This window comes from Perissodus microlepis, chromosome 8, assembly GCF_051167445.1.
Source record: "Perissodus microlepis isolate ML-2025 ecotype Zambia chromosome 8, ASM5116744v1, whole genome shotgun sequence".
Classification (NCBI taxonomy): domain Eukaryota; kingdom Metazoa; phylum Chordata; class Actinopteri; order Cichliformes; family Cichlidae; genus Perissodus; species Perissodus microlepis.
In genome coordinates, this window is record NC_140468.1 from 2,887,180 (window position 1) to 2,907,370 (window position 20,191).

General features: G+C 38.6%; 3 protein-coding genes across 4 annotated transcripts; all 3 read left to right on the forward strand.

Annotated features, from left to right (window-relative positions):
* The first annotated feature begins 1,226 nt into the window (after positions 1 to 1,226).
* LOC146381025 (uncharacterized) lies at positions 1,227 to 7,302 on the forward strand. Its single transcript, XM_084937008.1, has 4 exons — positions 1,227 to 1,470; positions 2,415 to 2,563; positions 3,539 to 4,960; positions 6,597 to 7,302. Exons 2-4 carry the CDS (start codon positions 2,455 to 2,457, stop codon positions 7,295 to 7,297), a joined length of 2,232 nt encoding a protein of 743 aa, XP_084793134.1. The 5' UTR covers positions 1,227 to 1,470; positions 2,415 to 2,454; the 3' UTR covers positions 7,298 to 7,302.
* Positions 7,303 to 8,303: 1,001 nt separating this feature from the next.
* LOC146381026 (uncharacterized) lies at positions 8,304 to 13,478 on the forward strand. The gene has a single exon (XM_084937032.1). The coding sequence runs from the start codon at positions 8,318 to 8,320 to the stop codon at positions 9,863 to 9,865; it is 1,548 nt and encodes a 515-aa protein (XP_084793158.1). The 5' UTR covers positions 8,304 to 8,317; the 3' UTR covers positions 9,866 to 13,478.
* A 155-nt stretch (positions 13,479 to 13,633) lies between these two features.
* Positions 13,634 to 19,834, forward strand: LOC146381027 (uncharacterized). 2 transcript variants are annotated; one of them, XR_014800990.1, is made up of 4 exons: positions 13,634 to 13,861; positions 15,122 to 15,389; positions 16,723 to 18,821; positions 18,979 to 19,834. XR_014800990.1 is itself a non-coding variant. In XM_084937012.1 (3 exons), the coding sequence occupies exons 2-3, from the start codon at positions 15,134 to 15,136 to the stop codon at positions 18,333 to 18,335; spliced, it is 1,869 nt and encodes a 622-aa protein (XP_084793138.1). In that variant the 5' UTR covers positions 13,634 to 13,861; positions 15,122 to 15,133; the 3' UTR covers positions 18,336 to 19,834. The 2 variants fall into 2 exon arrangements, 1 of the variants encoding a protein (XP_084793138.1); XM_084937012.1 differs by having other exon boundaries at positions 16,723 to 19,834.
* The last annotated feature ends 357 nt before the right edge of the window (positions 19,835 to 20,191 follow it).

The window sequence follows — 20,191 nt, forward strand, 5'->3', positions numbered from 1 at the left end:
GGACCGACAGGACCCTCTCCAAAAGAGAGATTTTGACCATTAACTGATGAACCATTATTTATTTATTTATTTTTTATCTCTAAAGGTTGTCTTAAAAAATGTGTTTGCTTTTGTAGTCAAAAAAGTTAATGTTAGAATTGCATGTTGACACTGTGATTAATGGTGACACAATATCTAATACAAAAAACACTCAGAGAGCGCAAACCTCTGCAGCTCCCTCTCTGTGCAGTATTTACTTTTAAGGGAGTAGAATTGTATTTTGTATATATTTATTTTGTTTTCTTTGTTCTTTTTAAATGTAATTTCTAAACTTTGTAGTGAAATAAAAGAAGGGACATCTCAGGCCCTCCATGGTATGGAGGCCTATCTCCCCCACCACTTCCCCTGCCAGTGCAAAAAGCAGGTGTACACACGGGTGCTCACACACACAAACTACACCCTTTTTGGCTCCTACCTCAAAGCACACTGTGCGCTGTCGATCCTACGTGCAGCACAATAATGTTTAATATTTAGTATTTACTGTTATATTCCCATAGATCATCGTGATGTTGTTTATTATATTGCTCTCTTTTTTTTTGCTTGTTTTCTCTTTTTTCTTTCTCAACAGGTGATCCAGGTGATTGATATATGTATTTTTTGTCTGTTTATTTTGTTGGTTTTTGTTTTTTGCCCTGCATCACCGTTCCTCTTCCCCGCTGTTTTTCTTTCCCTCTTTCTTTCCCCCAGTCATGTCTGTCCCATGTGTAGCAAGTGAAAATAAAATACAATAAACAATAAAAGCAAAGGTGAATCAAATAGACCAATACGGCAAGTAAATCCGTTGGGCATCTTTCTTTGCCTTTAGACAATAATTCTGATGGCAAAAGAACAAAGCAGGACATGAAATTATGTGATAACAGATGTTTTTCTCCAGAAACAAGTGCTTTTAAACCTAAAAAGAATCACTGACTTTCATTTATTAATGTCAGATAGGCTCTTTATACATCCTAAATAAGAAAGATTTTAGTTTACATATTTATTAGGATGGAATTCTTAACCTGGGTCAAAACTGATCCACACCAAACTGTGAAAATATGAAATATGAACAACATGTAAGACTTAAAGTTATCAAAAATTAATGTCGCTTCAGGAATGCTGGAGTTATAAAGTACACGATCACTGCAGCAGGAAACTAAAAAAGGCGTGTGTAGGAACCTTCGGTTTGTTGTACTGTATTGCGAGGGGGAACAAAACAAAGGACGGACGGAGCCACAGAAAAGTGTCGGTCCTTTCGAAGTGTTTTTATTTTTCCACGTTTTACCAACTGCATGCAATACTTCATATTTAACCCACAGAAAAATGACAACTGTGGACATTAAAGGAGCGAAAATAGGAAGAAGCGTCAAACGCAGGAACCAGTGCGGCTCTCCCACAGCTGCACCACAGCTGTTCCCACAGTGACGCGGAAGTTACCTGTTTGCTGCTCAGCAGGTATTTCTACAGTCTGCTATGAGCATAATTAGCGACGAGAGAGAAAATATACAAATATTTGCGCTGAAAATAAAGGAAAAAGACCCGCCGAGGTGTCACTGCTCTGCCCACGGCTATTACTGCAAATAAACCCCACTCAAAATCTCCGTAGCTCAAATCAGCCAAACATGACAGCCAAACGTGACAATTACCAGTCCTGTTGCACAAGTGTTTCATTCATATTTCTAATTAATAAATCAAAACAGTCAGGACGGTCGAGAACTCATCTGCAAAGTCTCTCAATATTGTTGGCGAGACTAACTTTCTGGGAATTTCACAGCCAACATTAAAACTCATTTATGCAAATACAGTGCACAAGCCTAAATATGAATGCAACAAAAGTATCTGCATATAAGTACAAAGTAATTGACTAACTTTACTGTTATAGTAGATTCGTGTTGGATAATGTGGCAAAGTACATGTACAATATTATAAATTTATTATACACTTTTTGTCAAAGAAAGATTGAATATATTCAGCTGTTGATGACAGGGGTGGCAGGGAGGGCGTATTATATAAGGTGCTCTGAAAAAAAAAAATCTAAATATTTTAACTGATCATATTTATTAACAGCAAGAAAAAAACATGCTTCTGTCATGCATATAGCTTTCTAACTTTCTAGCTGCCACTCACACACACACGATACCACCTCAGGTCCCAGCACATCTTTTACAGGGGAGACATAATCAGCTGATGGAGCTCAGGTGTGTATCAGCCTCCCCTGACACGGCACCATGAACCCACTGCTCCAGCCGTATCCTGCACCTGAGCCACAAACCACACCTCGCCACAGGATGTTTTACACACAGAGAGCTGACACAGTGTTTTTTATGCAAGTGATCAGTCAGTTATATCTGCACAGATATACAGTTGATATTAAAATACTGATGTCTGCTTAATTACAGTTTCAGACATTTGTACCTGAAAACTGTCAGTGGAATAGAGATGCCTCAAAGAAAGAGCCATCAACTGGATGACCTCCAAGGGCTGCTGTCCCCGATATCTGCACCAACCACATCAGACACGGCACCAACACAAGTTAGGACAGGTCTTGGTAAGACAGATATTTTTTTTCTTTTATTTTAACACACTACTCTGATATGTAATTCAAATTTTTGTCCTTTCTGGATATCATTTAGGTTTTTTCCAGCACTGGGCAGGATGGAATTTGGGAACCTGTTAAAAATTTGTTAATTTCTTCTCTTTTTTTCTTTTCCCCTCAGTTTTGTACATTTCAGTCAAGAGCCCGAGTGAACTACAGTTATCAATAAAGTTTACTTGCCAAAGCATCAAAGAAAAAACATTTCTCTTTGTGTACTGGACCATGTGTGACTGCAGTCATGGCTCAAATGCTGAGCTAATTAAGTCTTGAAGGATACTTGGGGGAAGGTGAAAGACACCTCCAGTACAGTGAGGTGATGAATTCATCACAGCATGTAGCTCTCTCCCGATCACAGCTTGTCCTTTGTTGATGAAGAAATTTTAAAACAGGATTCAGGACATCTCTGCAGCTGCAACAAGTTACAATTTTTTCTCACTGAAAAAAAAAAAGAAAAATGTTAGTCAAAGATTTAAAAGAATTCTTGTCATAAACAAAGTGAATAAATTAAAGAGCTCCATGAAGAAATATCTAATAAATAAATACATGCAAATGTTTTTATATGAGGGGGTGGAGTATTTCAGTACCTGCCCTTCTGTTGTCTTCTTCCTCTTCAGCCTTTTTTAAATTTATTAAAATATTGTTCAGAAATATTGTCAGGCAGGATGATACACCTGTTTTAATGTGAGGTCATAGCTGGATTCATGGACTGGCAATGCGTTCTGTGGTATTAGTGTGTTATAGGATTACTTTTTGGGTAATGAAATCTGAATGGAGATGGAAACATTTTAGTTCTTATGGATTATTAAATTATTATTAATTCTTTCTAAACGGGTGACAACTTTCAATCGTATTTAAGCTGCTGGATAAAAGTGTGAATGTAGTCACATCTATCCATAATATAAATGTGTGTTTCAATGTTGCCTGCAGATGTCCAGCATATGTTGTTACTTAAAGAAGAGAGCTCAAGTCATGATCAGCAGGATTTGGTCCTCCTCCACATAAAGGAGGAAGAGGAGGAACTCTTGACCAGCCAGGAGGGAGAGCAGCTTCGTGGTCTACAGAAAGCTGATATCACCAGTTTCTCCATCACTGCTGTTTGTGTAAAGAATGAAGATGATGAAGAGAAACCTCACCTCCTACATTTTCATCAAACACCAGCTGAAGACAACAGAGAAGCCGAGCCTTCAACCAGCAGCTCAGTCAAACAGATTAAAGCAGAAGGTGATGGAAAGGACTACAAAGAGCCAGAACCAGCCACAAACCCGAATCCAAATAATAATTTACAACCCAATATTAATGTGAAACGTTCAGACTTGTATGAAGTTGATGATTGGCAGGAACCCCTGACAGAACCTGAACCTGAAAGTGAAGATAGTGAAGAGTCAGGTACAAATAGTGATGCCAAAAAGCCCTTTATCTGTTTTGAGTGTGGTAAGCAGTTTCTCCATGACTGGTCACTTCAGAGACACATCAGACTTAAGTCAGGGAAAAGAGCTTCAAACTGCGATGTCGGTGACAAAAGCTCCGGAGTGAACCAAAATGCAGATTCACAGGGTACAGTTCAAGCAGAAGAGAAACCATTTGGCTGTGATGTTTGTGGACAAAGGTTTCAGCTGAATGTGAATCTTAAGGTGCACATGAAAGTCCACACTGGAGAGAAACAATTTAGTTGCAATATCTGTGAAAGAAAATTTAGACATCAGTGTAACCTTAAGACACATGTGAGAATTCACACCGGAGAGAAACCATTTGGCTGTCGCCTGTGTGATAAAAAGTTTACACAGAGTGTACATTTAAAAACGCACATGAGAAGCCACATGGGAGAGAAGCTATTTTTTTGTGACGTCTGTAGTAAAAGCTTTTCACGACTGAGGATTCTGAAATCACACAAGAGAGTCCACACAGGAGAGAAACCATTCGACTGTGATGTTTGTCATAAAAGATTTTCACATCTAGGTGATCTAAAGAGACACAAACGCGTCCACACGGGAGAGAAACCGTTCAGCTGTAGTGTTTGTGGTAAAAGATTTGCACAGAGGATGCATTTCAAGGCACACATGAGAATCCACACAGGAGAGAGACCTTTCGGTTGTGATGTTTGTGGCAAGAGCTTTAACTGTAAGAGAAATCTGAAGACACACATCAGAGTCCACACGGGAGAAAAGCCATTTGGTTGTAATGTTTGTAATAAAAGATTTTCACAGCCAGGAATTTTAAAGAGACACATGAACATCCACACAGAAGTTAGGAAATTTGTACCCGGTAAATCAAGAGGAGTCTATTTGAGGTTGCTCAAATCTAAACCAGCCACATCAGAAACGGAGCAGCTAGCCATCAGAAACAGACAAGGTAAGGCATTAACTTTCCTCATACTCTTGGTTAAATACCATTTAAATAACAATTTCTCCCAGTGCTGTTTCTTTAATGTATGACAGCACTTTCTTCAGGAAGGCTCGGTACCATGGTAATTTTTCCAGTGTCATAGCCATTTAAGGTTTGGGACTGAGACCTAATTGAATCACAAATCCAAAGGGAATGGATTCATAAGTCAGATTAATGTGGATGTCAATGGAACCACCAGTGAGACACAGTTTAGAAAAAGGCCAGCAGTGAAAATAAGATTAACGATGTGCCTGTGATTCTGTGTGGGCCCAGAAACATGTTTTCACAGGAGGAAATGACGTTTCAGTGTTAAGAAACCTTTTGCCAAATTTTAAATATGAGCAAACCCTAATGACAACAACGGCAGCACTTACTCTACAGTAAAATTTACACAGTAAAATTTGCTATGTCTGCCAAACTGATTTCATATTTTAAAATGCACAATAAAACAGAACAGCAGATTTACATTTTTACCTGTAGTCTGAGATGCCTTCGTAGCCTATGTATGTATGTATATTTGTATGATTACAAACACAAATGCATAGTATGCATGTAGCCACACCTGTAAAAGTGCAGAAATATCCATTTTTATATCCATCTAATAATGCAAAGCACCACCCAAAGCACAGCTACATTTAATACATTCATAAAGTGCTTCCCATCTGTGGCCAGGTTATAATCCCCAGTTAACCTAACCTGCATGGGTTCAGATTTTTTATCCTTTTTTATCCTTATTTTGTTCTGAACGCAGCCTTCTGATACTACCAGGTGCAGGTGATGTCCTTAAAACAATTTTTAAAAAGATAGTGGTATTTTCATTTGCAATTTGTATGTTTGCAGATGGCATTGTGATCATTGTGAGAGTAGCTACCAGGCGGAAGAGAGCATGGAGTGGTGGTCTTATGCTCTGAAGAGCAATATAATGAAAGCAATGTGTGAATAAGAAGGAGACATGGAAAGGTGAACCTGCAATGAGCACAGGTATTAAAGATAGATGAGTTTAAATACCTGGGGTCAGCCACCCAAAGGTGAAGAAGAGAGTGCAGGCAGGGTGGAGTGGTTGAAGGCAAGTGTCAGGGGTGATTTGTAATGGAAGTATCATTTGGAGATGGTGGGACTGACAAAAAGGTGGTAGACAGTGGAGGGATAGTGGATAAGCTGGACAAAGGATGCTGATGATGGAGCTGCCAGGCAGGTGCAAAAGAGGAAGACCACAGGGGAGGTGAAGGAGGATGTGCAGAGGGGGTGATGTGACAGAGAAGGATGCTGGGATAGGGTGAGATGATCTTCTATGCACCCCTAAAGGGAGCAGCTGGAAGAAGAAAAAAAAAGAAAATTGTAATAAAATATTTATTTACAAATGCATTTGATGCTATGTGATCCAAAGTTTGTTATAAATTGTAATCCAACAATGATGACTAGCTGATTAAAAGACAACTGGTGGAACCAGGGAAAAAGACTTGGTCCAGTTTTGTTGTTAAAATCCACAAAATAGATCAGCAACAATTTGTTGTTCATTTTATTTCATATATTAAAGCTGCTGAGGATATGTGTACTTACACCAGGTCTCCATAATGTGCATTTGTTTGAATGTGTCCTGCAGCTATCCAGGTTGATGAAGGTGTTTCCTCAAACCCCAGTCTGGAGCAGAAGGACCCAGACCTCCTTCACATGAAGGAGAAACAAGCGAAACTCATCACCAGTCAAGAAGGAGAGCAGCTTAATGGTTTGAAGGAGGCCAGCCTCTCACAGCTTCATCAAAGACTGACCAAAGACCAAAGCGAGGCAGATGTTCCATTCTTTAGCTGCTCTGAGTGTGATAAACAATACCTCTACAAGCGATCTCTCCAGAGGCACAAGAAAAGTCATTCAGCAGAAAACTCTGCCAGCTGTTTGGTTAATAAGAAAGCTTCCAGACTGGAGGAAAATGTAGTTGACACAAGCAAGAAAATATTTGGATGTGATATTTGCGAACAGAGATTTCATCAAAAATCTCATCTTAAGACTCACATGAGAATTCACACAGGAGAGAAACCCTTTAGTTGTAATATTTGTGGAAACATATTTAGACATCAGTACAGTCTCGACAGACACATAAGAGTCCACACAGGAGAGAAACCCTTTGCTTGTGATGTTTGCAGTAAAGGTTTTTCACATCTGTGGGATCTGAAAAGACACAAAAGTGTTCACACAAAGAGCCTTCCACCCGAGGAACCCAAAGATCCTGATAAGGTGGCCCCTATTTCACCATCAGCTATATCAGAATTAGTGCAGACACAAGTCAAGAAGGATGTAGGTAAGTGAGATATTTGTGTTTGCTGGAGATTAAAGAAATGTAAACTATTTCCACAAAACTGTGTAAAAACTGCTTTGTCTATTCTTGCTGTTACATTACTGGCAAAGATTACAAAGGGTTACTAACTTTTGCAAGATTAATTTTTGGATTCCTGCTTCCTGTTGTTATCATAAAATTACTTCCTACTATAAGTCCTCCTTAAAGAACATCTTACCAAACTACCAGTTTAAAAGTGTTATTAAGATCTGTTAAAAATATTTGCAAACTGTGCTGAAAATTAGGCTTAAAAAAAACTTTTTTGTATGGAAGTTAAACCTTCTTCTCCCAAAGAGTCATTGGGTGTCTCGCTCTCTTATATTGTCTATTATTATTTGAAATATTAGAATCTTTAAAAAGTTCTTAAATTATACAGGTGTGTGTAAACAAGTGAATAGCACTTTACACTTAGTAATATTTATACCTTTTATTTATCTGCTTTGTTGTATTGCCAGAATACAGATAATTTCTTCTAAACAATTATGGAAAGATGGGAAGTCTGGGCTTCTCTGCTCAGACTGCTGCCCCTGTGTTCCAAACCAGCAGTGGAAAATGAATGGATAGATATGATACAATATTATATTAGAAAAGAAAAAATAGACATAACAATTATGGTTAACCCAGATGATGACCAATATAAAACTATTAAGATAGAATTAATGAAATTGATTTAAAAGAGCCTAGGGCTCATAAGATCAGAAAAATATTTATTAGGGGTATTTTAAAATGTTCAAACTCTGTTTCATAAAGGCATGGTGTCATGTATCGCACACACATTGATAAATATATATTTATATTCCATCCCTGCATCCATTTTCTTCCAGTTATCCTTATTTTCCTCAAATATAAAGCTATTGCTTTTGTTATGTGACCCAGTGGTTCAACTTCTATTGTCAAATGTACTGTTAACTGGCTAACTAATAACTGACCTGACTTTAACCAGCAAGTTAGAGTACATTTAATAATAGATCTTGAACTGAGGATGGTTCAAGATGGTTCACTGTTCCCTGCAGATGTCCAGCAGATGTTGCCAGTTAAAGAAGGGCTTCCTTGGACTAGCTAAGGAGATTAAAGCAGAAAGTGATGAAGAGGATGGGGGAGGACCAGAACCAGCCTCCTACTTAGAACCAAATGTTAATTTACAAGCAAATGCTACTGGAAAGGCTTTAGACTTTCACCAGACAGAAGTTGATGTTAAATGTCATGTGCCTCTTTTAAATTTTGAATCTAAAACTGAAGATGGTGAAAAGGGTTGGAAGGAGAATGGGCCATGTCAATCAGAGGTAAATAGTGATGTGGGATGTAAGGCCGCTGAAAAATCCTTTAGCTGCTCTGAGTGTGATGAGCAGTTTTTCTGCAATCAGTCTCTTCAGCAGCACAGACAATGTCAATCGGGAAAAGGGAATTCCAGCTTTTTGGTCAATAAGAAATGCCTTAAAGTGAAGCAAAATGCAGAAGAGAAACTGTTTTGTTGTGATATTTGTGGACAAACATTCAACAAAAATGCAAATCTTAAGGTCCACATTAGAGTCCACACAGGAGAGAAACCATTTAGTTGTAACATCTGTGAAAAAACATTTGGGTATCATTGTAGTCTTACGACACACATGAGAGTCCACACAGGAGAAAAACCATTTGGTTGTAGTTTGTGTGATAAAAAATTCTCACAGAGGATACATTTAAAGATGCACATGAGTGTCCACACTGGCACAAGACCATTTGTTTGTGATGTTTGTAGCAAAGGATTTTCACAGCTCAGGATTCTGAAGTCACATATGAGCATCCACACAGGAGAAAAGCCATTTTACTGTGAAGTTTGTCCTAAAAGATTTTCAAAAACAAGGGATCTAAGGAGACACATGATTGTTCACACTGTGGAGGAACAATTAAAATCTGCTGATTGTGACAAACAATTCACACAGAGGATACATTTCAAGATGCACATGAGCGTCCACACAGGAGAGAGACCATTTTGTTGTGATACTTGTGGTAAAAGGTTTAATTGTAACAGAAATCTTAAACTACACAAGACCGTCCACACGGGAGAAAAACCATTTGTTTGTGAAATTTGTGGTAAAAGACTTAAGTGTGACAGAAGCCTTAAGATACACATGAGCGTTCACATGGGGGAGAAACCATTTGGTTGTGCTTTTTGTAGTAAAAGTTTTTCTCAGTCAGGTATTTTGAAGAGGCACATGAAAATCCACACAGGAGTGACACCGTTCAGTTGTGACATCTGTGGTAAAAGATTTAACTGTAAGGGGAATCTTAAGTCATACAAGCGTGTTCATTCAGGAGAGAGGCCATTTGTTTGTGATGTTTTTGGCAAAAGATTAAAGTCTAACAGCAATCTTAAGAACCACTTAAGAATTCACACAGGAAAGAGACCATTTGGTTGTGACATTTGTGTCATCAGATTTTTTTTTTTTTGTGTCCCGTTTGGATCTTTAGCCATCAGAATTGTTGTCTTAAGGCCAAGAAAGATGCCAAGCGGATTTATTTTATTTGTGTCATCAGATTTAATGAAGAGGGAAGTCTGACACATGAGATGCTGTCATGTAATTGTGGAGAAAGATTTATGTAATTTCATAGTTCCGGTTTCAAAAGAAAATATGTAGATGATCTAAGCTGTGCAATTTTGGCTTTAGTTAAACTAGGAACTCGTCAGTTAAATAAAGTCTGCAGTAAGAGTATGGAGATGTTGCTTTCATGGTGTTCTGCTAGAAAGTCTACGCATCAGGTGGAGTGGCATGAAAAGTAACAGAGTCAAAGCAGGGAGGAATTCATTGTGGATCACTCACAGCATTTTGTCCCAGGAGACTGGGCTCTTTGTGAAACCAAAAAAACAGCATTTTTTAACTTAATTAATGTATCACTTTCTTTTAAAAGTCTATTTCAAATCTAGGTTTGGATGTGTTTTGATAACAAAATCATTTGGTTAGTTTTAGGCAAAAAAACCAGGCCAAGTCAGGGTTAAAATCGACCCATTCACATAATTCTCTGGTAGAAAACTGCAGGAAGCTGTTACTCATATGCATTCTGACCGCATGGCTCCAGTGATTGTATGGATTGGAACAAATTAGTCTACAGATGCTTAGTTTGTTACGTCATCCAAAGGTTTGCTTTTTGGTGATGCTGCATGGTCACTCAGTAAACTGTTCTGGAACATAATCTAACAACCAAGACTGTCTGACCAGCACAGTTTTAATAAGTATAACAGCTTCTGATGGAATAAAGAAAATATCTTGGTCTATAAACTCTGTTTTGTTATTAGAAACATTCACCCATGCACCATTTTACACAACAGTGGCATTTCCTGCTAATGGCAACATCATCTTTGTGAATTTTAAAATAATATTAAAGTGGAACAGTGGATAGACCTGTTGCTTCACAGGAAAAAGTTTCTGGGTTCAAATCTAGGAAAAAGATGGAAACTTTTTGTTCTACCTGGGCCTGCAGGACCTGTGTCCGAGTGCTCCCCACCATGGTCCTACAGCAGGGGTGGGGAACTCCAGGCCTCAGGGACCAATGTCCTGCAGGTTTTAGATGTGTCCTTTATTCAACACAGCTGATTTAAATGGCTAAATGACCTCCTCAACATGTCTTGAAGTTCTCCTGAGGCCTGGTAATGAACTAATCATTTGATTCAGGTGTGTTGACCCAAGGTGATTGTGGTGGAATTAAGGCACGGGGGAACCACAGATCTGTGTTTTGAGCCATCTTTATTTAACATTTGTCACACCACCACAACAACCACCAAGCCCTGAGTCCCCGTGTTTTAACACAGTGGGTGTGATTGCGGGTGCCGTGCAGGTGTGTCCGCACGGCACCGCAGAACACGCCCCACCACATACCCACATCGCCCAATTGAGGCAATGTCTTATTCTGTGTGATGGATGCAAAGTAGAGCCAGAATTGCTCAATTAGTGAAAGAAAACATGAATCTTGGCACAAGTGTTCTTTTAAGTAGACTGAGCCATGGAGCCACCAGGTTCCTTAGCAACAGTTGCTAGGAAACTTAATTATCATCACAACCTGATGCTTCCTATCTGCTCTTTTAAAGGTGGTGCTAGGTTACAGACCATCAAACCTTTATGCAGACATGTATTAAAGGAAAACTCGTCAAAAATACAAACAGATGTTTGCTTTCCTGCTAAAGAAAAAACAATGAATTCATTTATATCACCATCTCCTTTTACTAAAACATGTTTATCTTCAAATTAATATTAGAAACCATTTATACACGAGTTCATAATTGTTTTCATAATGTAACAAATTGAAGTTGTCTATTAGCCAAGTTGCCATAGCAACCAGATTTGTAAAATTGCATAATGTGCAGTGCTGCCGCCTTCCTGATTTTTTACTTTTTTGCATATTTGTTACACTTAGATGTTTCAGATTATTAAGCAACTTTTAATACTAGACCTAGATAACAATTGTAAATACAAAATGCAGTTTTTTAAAATTGTGATTTTATTTATTAAGGAAAAAAGCTATCCAAACCTGACCCTATGTGAAAAAGTAATTGGCTCCTTAACCTGATAACTGGTTGTGCCACCACTGGCAGCAACAGTGCAGGGTTTTCCATCATGAACGACCTGTTTAAGATCACACCAGAGCGTATGTGATTTAAGTCCAGACTTTATCTAGAATTTCGGGTTCTTTTTGGTCAGCAGTGGTTTTCTCCTTGGAGCTGCCCCATGAATGCCATTTTTGTCCAGTCTCTTTCTTTTTCTTGAATCATTAACTGAGGGCAGTAATGAATAGTAGTTAGGGTCTGGGGATCAGCAGTGAAAAAAATTATTCTATTCCATTATAATCTATTTTATTTTATTCTTTAAACAATCAGGAAGATGGCAAATACTTTGACACAGCACTGTATAGTGAAGCCTGCACACTTAAGTTGTCCTCTTGTCAATAACAGGTACCATAGTGAAAGAAATTTTGAAACCAATATTTAACAGTATAAATGGGTAACACATTTGCAAAAGCAAATCACTGCTTTGGTTAGGATTGTCTACACAGTACAGTTTTGTAGCCTGCATCAGTTGAACGTAGTATATATCATGATTTACTGTACACTTTAGAGGCTTTATTTAAATAAATTTTTTGGCTAATTTACAATCACAGATGTTCCTGATGTGCATGTGTTTGGGAGAAAGCTGGAGTAGCTGAAGGAGACTTCAGGGACAGGAAGAACGTGTAAACTTCTGCTAGGATCTCAACCAGGAATCTTGTTGCTGTGAGGCAACACTGCCAGTCCACCTCTGAGCCATCCCATTAACAACTGTTACTTGCTATCAAGCTGATAAAGTACACAGGTCACCTACTCAACCCTGTGATTCAAACCAGTACACTGAAATCAAAAGAATTCATTTGATTAATACAATTTGAATTCATGCATCCCATGTCCTGGTTGCAAAGAAAAATATACTGCTTAGTAATCGTTACTATGCAATAACCAGAGGCTCCTGAAATTGTCTATGATGATGATATGGTGAATGTGTGGTTCCATATTTTTTGCAGTTTGTTTGACTAAAGTTGAGACTGGAGTGAGATAAACTTGTTTGTGTATGTTTTTTTCTTTCTTTTGTGGGTTTCTTTTCAGGAGGTGACACATAGTCTGTTATATCGTATTATCCAAAGCTTTATTCAGCATTTTTTCTGTTTCTTTTTTACTATGTGCGCAATGATGCTTTGCTTGTCCCTTTGAGTAACATTGTTAGTTATCAACAAAATAAAATACAAAAGAAAAAGGAATACAGTAGTGGAAAGTAACCAAGTAAATTTAATTAAGTATTATATTTAAGTTCTACCTGTCGCACCAACTCTCTGCATGTCCTCCTTCACCACATCCATGAATCTTATTTGAGGTCTTCCTCTTTTCCTCCTGCCTGGCAGCTCCATCTTTAACATCCTTTCTTTACTATCCCTCCTCTGTGCATGCTCAAACCATCTCAGACTCACCTCTCTATTTTTGTCTCAGTCGGGTTTTTATGTACTTGATGTTATGTATTTCCATGTTAAAATACTGCACCTAACATTTAGTACAAACGTTTAGCTGCTAGTTTAGATTTAAAAGATATGAATGAACACATTTAAATAGTACCATATTTTTTTACATGTGAAACTATCCAGCAGTATCTAAAATAATCCAGTGCATCACCAAATACAGTAGGAGTGTGGGCTTTAATGAGTCATCATGACTTGGCAGTTTAATATGACTCTGACTATTTTTATACTTCCACCGTCATAATGCACGGGCGTAGGAACAGTCTGTTGTCTGGACTGTGTTGCAGGAGGGAAGAAAATAAAAGCGGGACTTGCTGTCATGTAGTTGGCCTTCTTGCTGCGGGATCGATGCTGCAGATAGATGCAGGAAAATCCTCGTGATTGATTAACACGGAGCAAAGTTTCGGAGCGTCACAAACACAAACCCGGAGAGGCATCCGCCGGAAGCGGCTCACCCAGGTGGGCGTCAGTGAAGACGGACCGAGGTCAGAGTGACGCTGAAGCTGTCAGGGTCTGCTGCACAGGTAATTTATTCTGTCTGTGTGTGGATGCAGTTTGTTCTTTGGTAGCTGCTCATGTGCACGGGTGAAAACCTACAGCAGGCAGCACATGTGCTCAGAGACATAACTTAAGGAGGAGACGTGGCACTCGGGAAATCCTGAGGAGAAGTCTGTGGGCGTGGTCGATTAAGCCAAATAATAATAATAGTAATAATAATGTCCTACCTCTTTTTTAATCATTCCCTTCGACCTCAGTGAAAAACGTTATGCAGTCCAGGTGTGAAAGAGAAGTCAGACATTAGTGTGAGGGCGGAAGTGGCTCTGCTGAGGTGAAGCTGCAGAAAGAAGCAGCCCAACCTGTCTGCAATATGTTGTTTAATGCATGCATTATCACCTCATTACCAGTTTTGTCATTTTAAATAAATAGAAACATACATAAAGTGAAATTTATTACCCTGTAATGTCCTGCTGAAGAGATGATCCAGTTTTCCGCCTTCACTGAGATTTTCTCTGAGTCTGTTCTGTGCTGTTGCATTTTGGCGTCATCTTATATTTAATACTGAGGTTAAGTGTCACAGCTAATCAAATAGTGCTAAGTGGATGAAGGGTTTAATTCTGGCATGTTAAACCAATCGTATTGTTGTGTTTGATTGTACTGAGTACTCTGCATATTAGTTTAACCAACTCTAACATACTGTAACTTTCACGTACTAAGACAGACTGGTGAATAGCTGCATTCACAGATATATGTTATGTAACAGTGCTTATTAATGTATAAAGTAAGTCATCTTTCTGTTATGGAGAAATTAAAGAAAGAATGAAACATGAATGCCGCTCTGTGTGCTCACTGCTGAGAAATCGCTGACCTCTGAAAGTCAACATACCTGACACAGACCTTAGAAACTCAGGTTTGAGTGTTTCCTTATTGATAGAGTGGGTGAGTTGACTCTGACTGATTCCAACATGCTGGCAATCTGTCTGCTTTCATGAATTTCATGACAGTTAATTCAAACCTTTCAACAATCTTTGTGAGAGTCATCGCAGTCAGCAAGAATCAGAGCTGGACAGGTTTGGCTTCCAGCAGGCGACGGTAAATACTTACAGTCATTCTCAGATGGCAAAAATGTGTGCAGTGGCAAAAAAAAAACAACAACCTTTTTTTAAAATAATTTTGAGATACAGATATTTGTGTAATTAATTGTGTAATTACAGTTTCAAATCGTTATAGCTGCAATTTATGCACTGAGGACCTGTTTGAATACACAGTGTGCATGTGTGTTTCAGTGTTTCCTGCAGATGCTGCAGACTGAGGAAGAGGTTCCCTGGAGCATGAGTCTGGACCTCGGCAATATTAAGGAGGAACAGGAGGATCTGCTCAATGACTCAGACGAAGCTGACTTCATCAGGTTCTCAGTCACTGATGTTGCTGTGAAGAGTGAAAATGATGAAGATGGACCCCAGTTCTCACAGAGTAATCAGAGCCCAGCTGAAGAGAAAAACGAGGGAGAGCCTCCAGGCTTGTCTTCTTCTTCTGCTGCTTCACAGCTTGCAGGTATCAGGAATTTGGCTCATTTGATCTTGCAAACATTATTTTTGCAGTAAAAAAAAATTTAAAAAAATTCCGCTCCCGCGTCTGTTGGAGGTCTTTATCCTTCAAGCTCGGGTTCTCTACCAGAGGCCTGGGAGCTTGAGGGTCCTGCGCATAATCTTTGCTGCTGGAGATCTCGGATGTTGTTCCTGGGATTTAAAAAAACAGTCAGTAAGATTTAAAAATTCCTTTGCCATTTGCTTGTCAGGGCAGCACACGTGAATATTGAAGTCCCCAACAATAAGGACATGATCATATTTTGGCATAATTTCAGCCAACAGATCAGAAAAGTCATTTAAGAAGTCCTTATTGTATTTGAGGGGTCTGTAAACCACAGCACAGGGCACTGTGTGAGAGCGTCCTAGCTCAAACACACTCAGTTCAAAGCTACTAGGTGATGTTGAAAAGGACAGTGGTTTACATTTATACTGCTTCTTAAAAACAACCGCTAAACGCTGTTCCTGTGCTGCCATCATTAGTGCCTCTGTGCTGTCTTTCAGTCCAACTTTGTCCAGCCACTGGTAGAATTTCTGGATGTTAGCCACTTCCTCTATCTGCTGGTGGTACATACCGTGCAGGGACCTGTCCTTCCATGATGGTGCCTCCTCTTCCTCCTCTTTCTTGGGTTTTTGCTGTTTGAGGTGTCGTGGCCATCTTCTCGCCACCTTATGTACTCATCCTGGACTGTGGTACTGACACTGACCAGTCCCCGGCCTCCTTCCTTCCGCTTAGCGTACTGTCTCTAGGTGCTGTACTTGGGGTGAAACCCTCCATGCATGATCAGAAGCTTTCTCGTATTGATGTAAATATCTTCATGATTAACTCTTTGAACAGGAGTTCTGATAAGACTTGTATTAGTTCTTTATATGTTTTCAATCATTTCATTTGATCTGTCTCCTGGTCAAATCCCACCCATACATGAATATGAAAAGATATCTGTTCTGAGCTTAATAGTCCTTTTTTCAATTGTATTTATTTTTTGTTACTCAATTGAAAGGCTAATATTTGAAGTCTGCGGATATCTTCAGATCAAATGTTAGAATATCTAAATATCTTACACATTTTATGGAAATGTACAACTTGATCTACATAGTCTTTCATTTTTTTAAAGCCCTTGTCAGTGTTTTGATGAAGCAATAAATGTGAGATGAACATAATTACACAATTATTAATTTTACTCAGTTTCCAAGAAAAGTTGCAAAAAATATTTATATTGCTCTAAATATTAATAAGAGGTTTAGGGAAATGTGTCAGTACACAGTCACAGCTGTGCTTGTGTCTTTATTGCTCCCTGCAGATGTCCAGCGGATCTTGGTGATTAAAGAAGAGGTTCCTTGGAGCTCATGCCATGATGACCTCCTCCACATTAAGGAGGAACAGGAGGAAATCCTACCTGGTTGTGTAGGAGAACAGCTTAATAGGCCAGAAGAGGATAACATCACCAGGTTCCCATTAACTGCTGTTTCCATAAAGAGTGAAGATGATGAAGAAAAACCCAAGTTCTTCCAGGCAGAGCCTCCAACCAGCAGCTCAGCTAAGCAGATAAAAACAGAAACTGATGCAGAAGACTGTGAAGCAGCAGAAACAGCCTGGAACGCAGATCTGAACAGTCATATACAGTCGAGGGCTGATGGAAAGGCTTCAGACTCTTATGAAACTGAAGTCAGTATTGATGATGACGATGATGAAGACGATGACGATGACTGGCAGGAACATTGGTCGGATTCTGAACTTGAAACAGAAGACAGTGACAGTGGCTGGAAGGAGAGCGGTACTGATGAGTCAGGAGTAAAAAGTGATATGAGAAGGGAGTCAGCAGAAGGGTCTACCAGCTGTTTGGTTAGTAAGAAATGTTTTAGGGTGAAGCAAAATGCAGAGTCACACATGACAGTCCTCACAGGAGAGAAACCGTTTGGCTGCAATGTTTGTAAAAAAAAATTTAGAGATCTGTACAACTTTAATAGACACATGAGAGGCCACACAGGAGAGAAACCGTTTAGCTGTGATGTTTGTGAAAAAAAATTTAGAGATCAGTATTATCTTAAGACACACATGAGAATCCACACTGGAGAGAAGCTTTTCACGTGCAGTGTTTGTGACAAAAGATTCACACAGAGTTTAAATTTCAAGACGCATATGAGAATTCACACGGGAGAGAAACCATTTAGTTGTGAGTTTTGTGGGAAACGGTTTAACCAAGAGGGAAATCTGAAGATGCACAAAAGACTCCACACAGGAGAGAAACCATTTGGTTGTGATTTTTGTGGCAAAAGATTTCACCAAGATGGAAATCTGAAGATGCACAAAGCACTCCACACGGGGGAGAAACCGTTTGGTTGTGGGGTGTGTCATAAAAGATTTTCACAACTAGGTGATCTCAAAAGACATGAGACTGTACATTCAGTGGACAAACCATTTAACTGTAGTATTTGTGATATAAATTTTACCCAGAAAAAGTATTTCGAGAGACACATGAATGTCCATTCAGGGGAGAGACCTTTTGGTTGTGATGTTTGTGGTAAAAGATTTAACACTAGGCGAAATCTTGAGATGCACACCAGAGTCCATACAGGAGAGAAACCGTTTGGTTGCGATGTTTGTAGTAAAAGATTTTCACAGATGGGAATTTTAAGGAGGCACATGAAAGTTCACATGGCAGAGAGACCATTTGGTTGCGACATTTGCAATAGAAGATTTAACAATAAGAGGAATTATGAGACACACATGAAAGTCCACACAGGAGACAAACCATTTGTTTGTGAAGTTTGTGGCAATCAGTTTGCACAGCTAGGAATACTGAAGAGACACATGCTAATTCATGCAGGAAAGAAACCATTTGGTTGTGACATTTGTAAGAAAAGATATTTACGAGTAGAGGATCTAACAAGACACCAGAGTATCCACACATAAGAACATTCAGTTGTTCTTAATATGGTGAAAGATTAAAATGTAAAAAACATTTCAAGACATACCTGAGGGAAATCGTTTTGTTGTGATCATGTTAAATACCACCCTCTGGTTGTGATGAAAGATTAATGAAAATTTGGGTTTTTTTAATTGGAAATTTTACCATGACCAAATCTGTGTTTACTGTATGACAGTTACATATCTTAAATATGCAACATTGTTCAAAGCAAAGCTATAGTGGGAACTGATCTGGAAATACATATAGTATTTATTTTCAGTGTTAACTTTAGGGACGAATGACCAGAGCCTTTATTAAATCATACTAGAAACCTCTAGCTATAGGTTAACATGAATACACTAAGAGTGTACTCACACTGGGTGATCAGCTAACTTCAATGTGCTCGAGCTGAGATGTTCAGAACAACTGAAATGTGCTTGGACCTGTAGCAAAGCACAGTGTGAGCTCACCGTAAGGCTGTTAGTTCTCAAGTCAAGTCAAGTCAACTTTATTTGTCAATTCTGCCACATGTACAGGACATACAGAGAATAGAAATTTCGTTACTCTCAAACCCTAGATTAAAAAATGCAAATAAAATAATTAAAAATAAAATTTAAATAAATACAATACAATTTTACATATAACAAGCATTAATAATGGCAAAGAAGCTCTATTAACATTAAATTTAATGTCGAATCAGTGACTAACATAACAATGTCAAATTGGCCTCGCCTGATTTCACCATGTCCAGATATCCAGATAAATGTTCGCTTTGTTGGAAACTTTCTGCCTGGTTTGCTTAGAAAAAATAGCAAATATGACTTTGATTTATGCAGCTGTCACTTTAAAAGCAACAGGACATGTTTGGAAACACTGTTCATGAAAATAAAAGCTCTGTATGGGGGTTGAGAAGCAGAGCAGAGCACAATGAGGAGCTTTTTTTTCAGTTGTGATATTAAGCATACGACTTTAAATAAAATGTGATGCAAAGCGACTGCTGACTGTCTAAGAAATGTAGAAAAGTGATATAAAATATGAAATACAGAAAGTTAATTGCATGCAGTTGAAGGCAAACATTTGCATTCATAAAATGTACTCTGATGTTAATCAAGTCACAGCTATATAAACACATCTAATTAATATAAGACACAAACACTCCTGTAGCAGAAGAACACAAGATAATCACTGATGTATAATGTTTACACATATAAATTGCTGATATGTGATAGTCTTCTTTGTTCTTTGTGTAGCAGTCATCTGACTTGTGTATGCACACAGGAGTGAAACATGCTCTCCCTGTGTGAGCTTCTAGGGAGAAGGAGGAGATTCTTCTGTGGTTTGCTTGACTAAACCGCTAAAGTTTTGTTTGATGATGAATTGCAGACATTGTGCTTTAAACGCTGAGGTTTTCTCTTACTTTGGCCTTTGTTATCAGGCCTTCACAGACCTTGTTCGGTTTCTATCTGATCCCTTTTCAAAGGTTCATTAAATAATATAAAAAATACTTTGGAGACTCACAGTCTTTTATTTGGTTTCAGCTTTCCACCTCAACATTTATTATTTCTCCACACTGAAAACACAGAGAAGTCAATCAGAGACCAGGTTAGAAAATGTAAGTGAACCACTGCAGCAGTGACTTCTAGAAAAGCCTCTTGTAGACAGACGTTCCAGATTTTCAGAGAAACATAGAAGATCATTTGAAAAAGCTGCAAACCAGCAATTTCAAAAGCAGTCTGGATTTTAATTTACAATTTGTGGAGTGTCTAAAAGGAACACCTCGTGCCTTTTAGAAAAAAACATTTACCACTCTGCTGTTCATAAAATCTGCATGATTAGAATAGGTTTTACTTTGCTACATATC